The sequence below is a fragment of the Oncorhynchus mykiss genome, chromosome 16 (assembly GCF_057628025.1).
Source record: "Oncorhynchus mykiss isolate SJ-2025 chromosome 16, ASM5762802v1, whole genome shotgun sequence".
Lineage (NCBI taxonomy): Eukaryota > Metazoa > Chordata > Actinopteri > Salmoniformes > Salmonidae > Oncorhynchus > Oncorhynchus mykiss.
Genome location: NC_143037.1, coordinates 14,038,532 through 14,051,824, shown reverse-complemented (window position 1 = coordinate 14,051,824; position 13,293 = coordinate 14,038,532). Strand labels below are relative to the sequence as shown.

Here is a 13,293-nt window from a genome sequence, read left to right as displayed (position 1 = left end):
GCTCGCCAACTGAAGGGATGGCTCGCCAACTGAAGGGATGGCTCGCCAACTGAAGGGTTGGCTCGCCAACTGAAGGGATGGCTCGCCAACTGACAATTCGACACGCACAAAAAAAAAAATGTAATAAGAATTCTCTCACACACACACACGCACACACACTAAAGGAATAATGCTACTTTATATTTCTCAGTTCCTCCCCAAACTCAAAGTCCTAAAGTACATACTATATAACCAGTGTGTTCAGAAGAAATAAGCATATAAACCAATCTGATGCCTGAGACTCAGCTTGTCTCTCAGAGGGGTTTCTCTCTCTCACTCACACACACACACACGCACAACTCTACAAACAACAGAACTTAAAGTAAAGCTTTACGGAAATGATCGGATTTAATCTTTTAACACCACAGAATTCTCTCAGCTTCCCAGGCTAAGTGGGATGAAAACAAGGCAAAATAGAGATGAAAAAATAAGATCTGCGGGAGAGAACAAGTCAATCCTCCCACACTCGACATGCTGCTACCAGAGACAAAGAGAGAGACGAGATAGACAGTACTAAGCAAGGCAACTATGAACTCATCCCTCTCTCCATTGCTTAAGCCTCTGTTGTGTCTGGGTTCCATGAAGACACGCATTCTTCTTTCACCCACGATTACGGTTCAAAACGAGACGGCTATGGCACACAAACAGATCTTCAAATAAATAACCTGAGGTAGAATGTGAATTGGTTGCTTTGAAAACTACACCGTCCTAGTCTGTCTGTGTGAACTCACTGGCAGGCAGGAGGCTAGAGATGACTGAAGAGCCTTGATCGGGCGGCTACAAGGGGAAGACTGAAAGTGCTGTTGATGTTTGGGGGTTTTCCTGTCACGGGAGTGTACAGTAAAAAATAAAAAACTAAGGCCTTACCTTACCTGTACGGATTTCATGCCTATAAGGAATCCTGCTATAGGACTCCTCTCCATTTTACAGGGGTGATGACCTCCTCACTCCAACTATGTCAGTCAAAAAGGAAGGAGGGCAGATTGGGAGGCTTGACATGGCCTTATGCTAATTTTAATGCCATGCAACACATGACGCTTAGACCGTGAGGTGCATTCCTGTGTAGTCTGACAGAACAGCACTCTCCTTGTTCAGTCCCCTTTTCCTTGTTCAGTCCCCTGGTAGAACTAAGTTGCCCGTTGGCACAGATCTAGGGTCAGCTTACCCTCCACCTAACCTAACCTTGATCAAAAACGGTGCTGACATCAGTGTCTAGAGACAAACCACACTCACCACTGTGCAAGGAGCCATGCTCAGGGAGGTCATCGTCCAGCATGAGGTCATCGTCATCCAGGTCACACCCAGACTCCAGGTTGTCCAGGTTGTTGAGTATGTCCTAGGGATGGAGACAGAGCGAGAGAGAGAGAGATTATTCAGTATGAGGCATCAGTTTTTTTCATTTTCTTACAATAACAGAAGAGAAACCATATGAAAGTGAAGTTCATCTCCTTCAAAAGGGAAAGATGTAATTGAAGAACGAGATTGAAAGACCGAATTCCATGGTAATTTATTATATATATAAAAAAAAAACTGCTCTCTTGTTCAATAATGTATGGGCTAAAACTACTTCCATTAGAGTGAGACAGTTTTCTTTTGAAAGCGCCAATCTATGCCATTCTTTTTTTATACATTAAAACGGCAAGTCAAAGCCAAGGTACAAGTTTAAATCAATATGTTCAAATCCTTAGCAACAAAAGGTAAACAAAAATGTGAAAATAAATTGCTTGGGCCTTTTTTCAAATTAATGACCCTCAAGAAATAGGTTGAAAATGGTTACTTATTTACCAAAAAACTAGGATACAGGAATATATATCTGTCGGAGTGAGAAAATTCTATCGAAGAGAAGCACATTTTAGACAAACGGTGGGATGGAAGAACTTCAAGTGGGAGCGAGAGAGCGAGAGAAACAACAACCAATCCTTGGCCATGAGAGAATCGCTCTGTCTCCGTAGTCCATAAACAGTGAGGTTATCTTCTGGCCCATTTTCTTTTTGCTCTGGCCCCCTGCCTTCTCTTAGGGCTTAGTCACAGCACATCGCTCCTGGGAAATGACATTTCCCCATGGCAGACGCCCATCCATCCATAGCAAGACATTACAGCCTTATCTTCTGCTAGAAAAAAACAACAACACAGGAGCTCCGAGGAGAGATCAATGGCAAAGGTTTAAGTTAGCTACAGTTTTAGGGATCTCGGATCCCATAAGCAGCCCTATCGCTGGCGGCTGGCTCACTTCTCATCAGAGCTATAGACAGACACTCAACCTCTATGTGGAACTGCCTGGTACTTGAAGCATCTCACTGATACAGCTCTTAACCCTTTGACACGTACGAACACACAAACACATTCTACAGTGGTCCCTGCAGCGATACGCTCAAACGGGTGTGATTAGAACACTTATTTAGAATGTCCAGTTACGATTGACACAACAGTCAGCGTTTGAGCTGGCCACAGAAACATTTAGCACAAACACAGTTTATACTATGTTATGTCCACAATGTGAGCAGTTTATTTTTGGGTGCAATGTCCAGACATTGAAGGAAGTAGCGAGAGCGTAACACAATTTTCAAACTGGAAAATGTAGGCTACATTATTCATAATGCTGAGGAAAGAGTAAAATAACACAAGCGGTCATATTTACAGTGCCTTGCGAAAGTATTCGGCCCCCTTGAACTTTGCGACCTTTTGCCACATTTCAGGCTTCAAACATAAATATATAAAACTGTATTTTTTTGTTAAGAATCAACAACAAGTGGGACACAATCATGAAGTGCAACGACATTTATTGGATATTTCAAACTTTTTTAACAAATCAAAAACGGAAAAATTGGGCGTGCAAAATTATTCAGCCCCCTTAAGTTAATACTTTGTAGCGCCACCTTTTGCTGTGATTACAGCTGTAAGTCGCTTGGGGTATGTCTCTATCAGTTTTGCACATCGAGAGACTGACATTTTTTCCCATTCCTCCTTGCAAAACAGCTCGAGCTCAGTGAGGTTGGATGGAGAGCATTTGTGAACAGCAGTTTTCAGTTCTTTCCACAGATTCTCGATTGGATTCAGGTCTGGACTTTGACTTGGCCATTCTAACACCTGGATATGTTTATTTTTGAACCATTCCATTGTAGATTTTGCTTTATGTTTTGGATCATTGTCTTGTTGGAAGACAAATCTCCGTCCCAGTCTCAGGTCTTTTGCAGACTCCATCAGGTTTTCTTCCAGAATGGTCCTGTATTTGGCTCCATCCATCTTCCCATCAATTTTAACCATCTTCCCTGTCCCTGCTGAAGAAAAGCAGGCCCAAACCATGATGCTGCCACCACCATGTTTGACAGTGGGGATGGTGTGTTCAGCTGTGTTGTTTTTACGCCAAACATAACGTTTTGCATTGTTGCCAAAAAGTTCAATTTTGGTTTCATCTGACCAGAGCACCTTCTTCCACATGTTTGGTGTGTCTCCCAGGTGGCTTGTGGCAAACTTTAAACAACACTTTTTATGGATATCTTTAAGAAATGGCTTTCTTCTTGCCACTCTTCCATAAAGGCCAGATTTGTGCAATATATGACTGATTGTTGTCCTATGGACAGAGTCTCCCACCTCAGCTGTAGATCTCTGCAGTTCATCCAGAGTGATCATGGGCCTCTTGGCTGCATCTCTGATCAGTCTTCTCCTTGTATGAGCTGAAAGTTTAGAGGGACGGCCAGGTCTTGGTAGATTTTCAGTGGTCTGATACTCCTTCCATTTCAATATTATCGCTTGCACAGTGCTCCTTGGGATGTTTAAAGCTTGGGAAATATTTTTGTATCCAAATCCGGCTTTAAACTTCTTCACAACAGTATCTCGGACCTGCCTGGTGTGTTCCTTGTTCTTCATGATGCTCTCTGCGCTTTTAACGGACCTCTGAGACTATCACAGTGCAGGTGCATTTATACGGAGACTTGATTACACACAGGTGGATTGTATTTATCATCATTAGTCATTTAGGTCAACATTGGATCATTCAGAGATCCTCACTGAACTTCTGGAGAGAGTTTGCTGCACTGAAAGTAAAGGGGCTGAATAATTTTGCACGCCCAATTTTTCAGTTTTTGATTTGTTAAAAAAGTTTGAAATATCCAATAAATGTCGTTCCACTTCATGATTGTGTCCCACTTGTTGTTGATTCTTCACAAAAAAATACAGTTTTATATCTTTATGTTTGAAGCCTGAAATGTGGCAAAAGGTCGCTAAGTTCAAGGGGGCCGAATACTTTCGCAAGGCACTGTAACTAGCTCTAGGCTGACAGAAACCATAATAGGAAATAGGTAATAGTAATGACTATTTACAATTCCTCATATAATGAGTGACCTCACCAGTGATGGAAATAATTGAGTAAAACACAAAAATCGAAAGTAATTCGACAATGGGTAGTTTGTGCGTGCCGCCATGTTTGTTTTTTCGCGTCAACCAAAGATAAGAGGTTACAAGAGGAGTTGGGTCTGTTTGCAGTATGCAGGTTGAAGGGGGTGTCATCGTCTACCATCATTCGCTTCTGGAAGTTTACACGAAAGATGCGTGAACCATCAATTCACCTAGTTTTGTAATAACAACGTTGGTCTGACAGACGTTCACGTGACAACCAGAATGTATAGTGTGATGCCAACAAACATGGCGCCACACATGGCTGGGCATTAGCTTAGCATAAACTCATCATAATCAGTACAACCTTTAAAAACATTTTGGAATGCCTGATTCGTCATCAGTTCTTGAAAACATGTGAATGAAACAGCACAAGTAATTTTTCCAACAATTGTTTACAGACAGATTATTTCACTTAATCACAATACCAGTGGGTCTGAAGTTGCCATACACTAAGTTGACTGTCTTTAAACAGCTTGGAAAATTCCAGAAAATTATGTCATGGCTTTAAAAAATTCTGATAGGCTAATTGACATCATTTGAGTCAATTGGAGGTGTACCTGTGGATGTATTTCAAGGCCTACCTTCAAACTCAGTGCCTCTTTGCTAGACATCATGGCAAAATCAAAAGAAATCAGCCAAGACATCAGAAAACAAATTGTAGACCTCAACAAGTCTGGTTCATCCTTGGGAGCAATTTCCAAACGGCTGAAGGTACCACGTTCGTCTGTACAAACAATAGTATGCAAGTATAAACACCACGGGACCATGCAGCCAACATGCCGCTCAGGAAGGAGGCGCATTCTGTTTCCTAGAAATGAACGTACTTTGGTGCGAAAATGTGAAAATCAATCCCAGAACAACAGCAAAAGGACCTTGTGAAGATGCTGGAGGAAACAGGTAGAGAAGTATCTATATCCACAGTAAAACAAGTCCTATATTGACATAACCTGAAAGGCCACTCGGCAAGGAAAAACCCACTGCTCCAAAACCGCCATAAAAAAAAGCCAGACTACGGTTTGCAACGGTACATGGGGACAAAGATCATACTTTGGAGAAATGTCCTCTGGTCTGATTAAACAAAAATATAACTCTTTGGCTATATGTTTGGAGGAAAAAGGGGGAGGCCTGCAAGCCGAAGAACACCATCCCAACCGTGACACACGGCAGCATGGCAGCATCATGTTGTGGGGGTGATTTGCTGTAGAAGGGACTGGTGCACTTCCCAAAATAGATAGCATTGTGAGGAAGGGAAATTATATGGATATATTGAAGCAACATCTCAAGACATCAAGTCAGGAAGTTAAAGCTTGGTCGCAAAAGGGTCTTCCAAATAGACAATGACCCCAAGCATACTTCCAAAGTTGTGGCAAAATGGCTTAAGGACAACAAAGTCAAGGTATTGGAGTGGCCATCACAAAGCCCTGACCTCAATCCCATAGAAAACGTGTGGGCAGAACTGAAAAAGCGTGTGCGAGCAAGGAGGCTTACAAACCTGACCCAGTTACACCAGCTCTGTCAGGAGGAATGGGACAAAATTTACCCAACTTATTGTGGGAAACTTGTGGAAGGCTACACAAAATGTTTGACCCAAGTTAAACTATTTAAAGACAATTCTACATTTAAACAATTTAAAGGCAAATACTAATTGAGTGTATGTAAACTTCTGACCCACAGGGAATGTGATGAAAGAAATAAAAATCTGAAATAAATAATTCTCTCTACTATTATTCTGACATTTCACATTCTTAAAATAAAGTGGTGAGCCAGAATTTTACTAGGATTAAGTGTCAGGAGTTGTGAAAAACTGAGTTTAAATGTATTTGGCTAAGGTGTATGTAAACTTCCAACTTCAACTGTACATAAATACATACATACATACATACATACATACATACATACATACATACATACATACATACGGTGTGCTACAGTAAAAACAACACGATATACAGAAACGTTAAATGATAACGTAATAAGCCACTTACTTTGATTGGAACGCACACGTCCAATGTTATTATTAGTAGTGAAGGCAATGCGGGAGCCACCCGGAAAATCTGCCAGGGAGGAAAAATGTTGTGCTTGTCCTGCTCAGTAATGTCTCAAACGTAAACGATCTGTAACAGGGAAATTGGCTACTTCTATGTAAATTAATGAGGCGGTGGAAAACACCTCAATTCAATCTGCTGTTAGAAAATACAATTTAGAAATTGACAAGTTGAAACACAGCCTATAGATAATTAGCAGGCATGCCTTGGTTTGAGGGCAGCGTGGGTTAACTGTCCTGCTGCGTGACAATCACATTTGGGAACAGTGAATGCATTCTGACATCACACGCATAAAACAAAAACTCACGCTGGGGTAACAGAGAGATTTGGTTAAAGGCTAAAGTAACTCACAACATACAGTATTGTGAGGCTGTCTCTGACCAAAAAAAGCCGTCTGCTCTTTCAACCAATCGATTGGTCAACATTTTTAAAAATGTACATACATACATACATACATACATATAATTAGACACACAAATAACTAGAGGGCGAACGACCACAATTGACTTGATTGTACAGGGCCGGGATCATTTATTTAAAAAATACAGCCAGTGACAGTCTGACTAGCACCCGTTGTTTCTCTCTCCTCCCTGCTGCTGTGACCACCACAAAACATCAACAGTGTTTATTGCCCTGTCCGTGTTGTTGAAGCTGCAATAAGTTGACTCAAGTTAGCCAAAAAGCACCTGGATGATATTCAAGACTCTTGGAATAATGTTCTATTGACAGATGAGTGAAAAGTATAACTTTTTGGATGACATGGGTCCCGTTATGCCTGGCAAAAACCAAACACTGCATTCCACAGAAAGAACCTTATCAGAGAATTCTGTATCAGAGAATTCTACAGGGGAATGTCAGGCCAGCCATCTGTGAGCTAAAGCACAGCTGGGTCATGCAGCAAGACAATGATCATAAACACACAATCAAGTCTACATAAATATGGTTAAAAGGCAACAATTTGAAGTTTTGGAATGGCCAAGTCAAAGTCCAGGGCTAATCCCAATTGTGCTCCCAACTTTGTGAAAATGTCCCTGTGCACAAAGCGAGGTTCATACAGAAAGGCTTTGTCAAGATCGTTGTGGAAGAACTTGACTGACCTGCACAGAGACCTGACCTCAACCCCATCGAACACCTTTGGGATGAACTGGAACACTGACTGCGAGCCAGGCCTAATTGCCCAACATCAGTGCCCAACCTCAGTAATGCTCATGGCTGGATGGAAGCAAATCCCTGCAGCAATGTTACAACATCTGCCCAGAAGAGTGTAGGCTGTTATAGCAGCAAAGGGGTGACCAACTCCATATTAATGCCCATGATTTTGGAATGAGATGTTTGACGAGCAGGTGTCCACAGACTTTTGGTCATGTAGTGAATGCTACGAATTAAAATGCGTATTATATGTTATGAATTTGCGAAATGCACAATATGTTACGAATTTGCAAAACATATGATATGTTACCAATTCTAGCTATGTGGCTAACGTTAGCTAGCTTGCTAACGTTAGCCAGGTTAGGGGTTAAGGTTAATTTTAGGAGTTAGGTTAACTTTTTAAGGCTAGGGGGCAGTATTCGGAAGTTTGGATGACTGAGGTGCCCAAAGTAAACTGCCTGTTACTCAGGCCCAGAAGCTAGGATATGCATATTCATGGTAGTATTGGATAGAATACACTAAAGTTTCTAAAACTGTTAAAATAATGTCTGTGAGTATAACAGTATAGCAGGCAAAACCCCAATGACAATCCTTCCAGGAATTATTTTTTTGAGATCATTGGACTTTCCAATGCTTTTCTATGTGAAAGCCTAATTATTAGGACCCAGATTGCAGTTCCTATGGCTTCCACTAGGTGTTAACGGTCTTTAGAAATTGTTCGATGTTTTATTTATTTTTTATTAAGAAGTATTCGTATTTTTTCTAAGTGTCACTCAGAAGGACTCTAGTCTTTTGGTGCGCGTGAATGAGTGCGCGCTCCTCGTTGTTTTTCTCCGGTATTGAAAACAGTTTATTCCGTCTGAAATTGTATCGATTATTTACATATTAGGGTACATGAGGTTGGATTAGAAACGTTGTTTGAAATGTTTGGACCAAGTTTACAGGTAACTTTTTGCATTCATTATAGGCATGTTGGGCGAGTTGGAACAGGTGTATTTCTGAATCAAACGCGCCAAATAAAACTAACATTTTTGGGATATAAAGGACTTTATCGAACAAAACGACCATTCATTGTGTAACTGGGACCTTGGGATTGCAAACAGATGAAGATCTTCAAAGGTAAGTTGCTAATAAGCTAAAATGCTAAAGTTGTCCATGATGAGATTCAAACTCTCAACCTTTGGGCTGCTAGACGTTGGCGTTATATGCCCATCCATTCACCCTACTTTTGTCTTATGTAACCATACCAAACATAAAATATCATATTAATTTGAGTATCCCGAATTTGTGTGTAAATGTAATTGCCGAATAAATGTCATTGTGATTCTGATCTCTCAAAGTAACTAATTCACAGCATAAAGTATTGGCTGCACTTGAACTCTTTTGGGATAGGGGGCAGCATTTTCACTTTTGGATGAATAGCGTGCCCAGCGTGAACTGCCTCCTGCTCTGTCCCAGATGCTAATATATGCATATTATTATTAGTATTGGATAGAAAACACTCTGAAGTTTCTAAAACTGTTTGAATGATGTCTGAGTATAACATAACTCATATGGCAGGCGAAAATCTGCGAAAAATCCAACCAGGAAGTGGGATATCTGAAGTTAGTAGTTTTTCAAAGCTTGACCTACCGAATACACAGTGGGATATGGATAAAGTTGCACTTCCTACGGCTTCCACTAGATGTCAACCGTCTTTAGAAACTTGAATGAGGGTTCTACTATAAAGGAGGGGCTAATGAGACCTGTTTGAGTCAGTGGTCTGGCAGAGTGTCTCCGGCTCGTGACGCGCGCTCCCGACAGAGTTACCTCTCGTTCCAGTGCTTTTCTTTAGACATAGGAATTCTCCGGTAGGAAGCTAATTGATGTTTTATGTTAAAAACATCCGAAAGATTGATTCCATACATTGTTTGACTTGTTTCTACAACCTGTAATGGAACTTTTCGAGTTTTTGTCTGGACGAAGTGCGCCTCATGAAGTGCGCCTCATGAAGATGGATTACTGGGCTGAACACGCTAACAACAAGTGGCTATTTGGACATAAATTATGGACTTTATGGAACAAATCAGTCATTTATTGTCAAACTGGGATTCCTGGGAGTGCCTTCTGATGAAGATCATCAATGGTAAGTGAATATTTGTGGTGTTATTTCTAACTTCTGTTGACTCCAAAATGGCGGATATTTCTCTGGCTGGATTGGGCTCTGGGCGCCGTTCTCAGATTATGCTTTTTCCGTAACGTTTTTAAAAAATCTGACACAGCGGTTGCATTAAATAGTTTAATCACATCAATACAGACATATTTAGCAGATGTTATTGCTGGTGTAGAGAAATGCTTGTGATCCTAGCTCCAACAGTGCAGTAATACAGTGCCTTGCGAAAGTATTCGGCCCCCTTGAACTTTGCGACCTTTTGCCACATTTCAGGCTTCAAACATAAAGATAAAAAACTGTATTTTTTTGTGAAGAATCAACAACAAGTGGGACACAATCATGAAGTGGAACGACATTTATTGGATATTTCAAACTTTTTTAACAAATCAAAAACTGAAAAATTGGGCGTGCAAAATTATTCAGCCCCTTTACTTTAAGTGCAGCAAACTCTCCAGAAGTTCAGTGAGGATCTCTGAATGATCCAATGTTGACCTAAATGACTAATGAGGATAAATACAATCCACCTGTGTGTAATCAAGTCTCCGTATAAATGCACCTGCACTGTGATAGTCTCAGAGGTCCGTTAAAAGCGCAGAGAGCATCATGAAGAACAAGGAACACACCAGGCAGGTCCAAGATACTGTTGTGAAGAAGTTTAAAGCCGGATTTGGATACAAAAAGATTTCCCAAGCTTTAAACATCCCAAGGAGCACTATGCAAGCGATAATATTGAAATGGAAGGAGTATCAGACCACTGCAAATCTACCAAGACCTGGCCGTCCCTCTAAACTTTCAGCTCATACAAGGAGAAGACTGATCAGAGATGCAGCCAAGAGGCCCATGATCACTCTGGATGAACTGCAGAGATCTACAGCTGAGGTGGGAGACTCTGTCCATAGGACAACAATCAGTCGTATATTGCACAAATCTGGCCTTTATGGAAGAGTGGCAAGAAGAAAGCCATTTCTTAAAGATATCCATAAAACGTGTCGTTTAAAGTTTGCCACAAGCCACCTGGGAGACACACCAAACATGTGGAAGAAGGTGCTCTGGTCAGATGAAACCAAAATTGAACTTTTTGGCAACAATGCAAAACGTTATGTTTGGCGTAAAAGCAACACAGCTGAACACACCATCCCCACTGTCAAACATGGTGGTGGCAGCATCATGGTTTGGGCCTGCTTTTCTTCAGCAGGGACAGGAAAGATGGTTAAAATTGATGGGAAGATGGATGGAGCCAAATACAGGACCATTCTGGAAGAATACCTGATGGAGTCTGCAAAAGACCTGAGACTCGGACAGAGATTTGTCTTCCAACAAGACAATGATCCAAAACATAAAGCAAAATCTACAATGGAATGGTTCAAAAATAAACATATCCAGGTGTTAGAATGGCCAAGTCAAAGTCCAGACCTGAATCCAATCGAGAATCTGTGGAAAGAACTGAAAACTGCTGTTCACAAATGCTCTCCATCCAACCTCAATGAGCTCGAGCTGTTTTGCAAGGAGGAATGGGAAAAAATGTCAGTCTCTCGATGTGCAAAACTGATAGAGACATACCGCAAGTGACTTACAGCTGTAATCGCAGCAAAAGGTGGCGCTACAAAGTATTAACTTAAGGGGGCTGAATACTTTCGCAAGGCACTGTATCTAACACAACAATACACACAAATCTAAAAGTAAAACAATGGAATTAAGAAATATATCAATATTAGGATGACTAATGTCGGAGTGGCATTGACTAAAATACAGTAGAATATAATACAGTATATACATATGAAATTAGTCAAGGAGTATGTAAACATTATTCAAGTGATGGGATAAGTATTAAAAGGCTCACCCGAGTTTGAGCTGTGAATGACAATTGGGTGCTGTCCCTTTAAGATCTCCCACTTGTACTGGGGGTTATGCATATTTGCATACCGTTTCTGTACCATACCGGGGTATATAGTATTACCGGAAGTGCACAAGATGGACGCCATTACCACAAAATAAAGAAAATGTAATATTATCTATTTATTTAGCACAAAACAATTTAGGCAACAAGGACTGTTGGTATGTCTAAACACCCCAGTCGGTATACAGCCATGCCTAGCTTGTACCCATGAAACCGATCTAGAAACAAATCTCGAAAGGCCCTCCCGCCAGCAGAGGCTTTCATTGAACTCCATTTCACCCAATTCCGGTCTTTGGAGAATTCTGGTCCTTTGAGCCGGATGGCCAGGTTGGCCTACACTATGAGATGTGTGTTCTTTGTTCTGGATCCGGTACACTTAAGCTGTCCTTCCTCAATTGATGCAAGACAGCTTGGCTGGCACACTGAGTATCTTTATACCACTTCTACTAGGCCCAATCCCCCTCCCCATGATTTCATTAGAGCATCCTATTCAAAAGAAGTCCACAACCTGGTTTAGAGAGTAGCCTTGCTATTTCCTCTTCAATGGCTTGTGTGTATCTTTTTTAGAGTGTACAACTTTCTGTCTATGTGTTTTGGCCTTTTTGCAAACATTCATTTCATATTGCAGGGTTCATTTTTATTCTCACAATGGAGTGGCTTCTCCAACCGGCGGGCAAAGTACAATGGCAGAGCAGAGTTCCACAAATGCAATCTGTGAAGACCTTGTAAACAAGGCCTTTTCTTTCATACAGCTGCACATTTATGAGAACGCCGCTCAACGGGCAGATATGAGCTTGATTATTTCCTCCACACAGATTTCTAACTTTTCTATTGAATCGATAAGTAGATGGAATTTAACCAATACTATGCTGGCCTAAATACTCGGCCTTGGCCATATCAGTATGAATACCGTAATAGAGTATTCTATCCGTCAGCGGATAACACATCTCAACACCTGACCCAACTGTCATGACGTTGCCCTCTTTGGGTACAGCAAGCCCCATCCCCCCTCTCCCTGCCTCCACCTTGCCTCCTTCAACTAGGCTGCTGTGGTCAGAGAGAGGTCGTAAATTCCTGAGGAGAAGACCCTGCCTCATGGCCACACAGTATAGAGAGAGAGTTAAGTTTCATAGAGAACAAAGGAATTTCTTCCACCTCACAGAACTTGAGGTCCGAACAAATTTCATGTCCTGGAGAAGGTATAAAAGATCGGTGAAGAATCCAGCTACGAACTGGTCCGTTTGTTACAACTTGGGGAAGCTCATGGGAGACGGTGTGGCCACATTACCATAACGCTATTTATATAATAGCCTCATATCTGAGGTTTACATCTAATTGTTGTATAAGATGAATGAGTGAGTATGATACTGCTTGTAAAATTGTGTAATGTGATTTTGGACTGTTTAATGAAGGAAACTCCAATTCCCTTTTGAGTTGAACTAAATAAGAGGACCGCCCAGGAGCCCAGTTAGGGTCAGGCATCCTGGGACAGCCCCTTTTCTGAAATTCCGAATAAAACCCAACTTTGAGAAATTCTCAAGTAGACCATGTTTTCCTCCATTACGAGGGGACAAAGGTTGTAGACCATTGCTGAATCTTTTAACCATACCACGTGG

The 13,293-nt window shown here is 41.3% G+C and overlaps 1 protein-coding gene across 9 annotated transcripts in view; it reads right to left on the bottom strand.

Moving 5' to 3' along the window:
• Nucleotides 1-13,293, bottom strand: part of ccser2b (coiled-coil serine-rich protein 2b) — a 121,957-nt gene that overhangs the window by 52,966 nt on the left and 55,698 nt on the right. For all 9 annotated transcript variants that reach the window (XM_021564846.3, XM_036946256.2, XM_090201968.1 and 6 more), the window contains exon 4: nucleotides 1,273-1,375. In XM_021564846.3, the coding sequence (XP_021420521.3) occupies nucleotides 1,273-1,375 (103 nt within the window). The remainder of the gene's footprint in view (nucleotides 1-1,272; nucleotides 1,376-13,293) is intronic.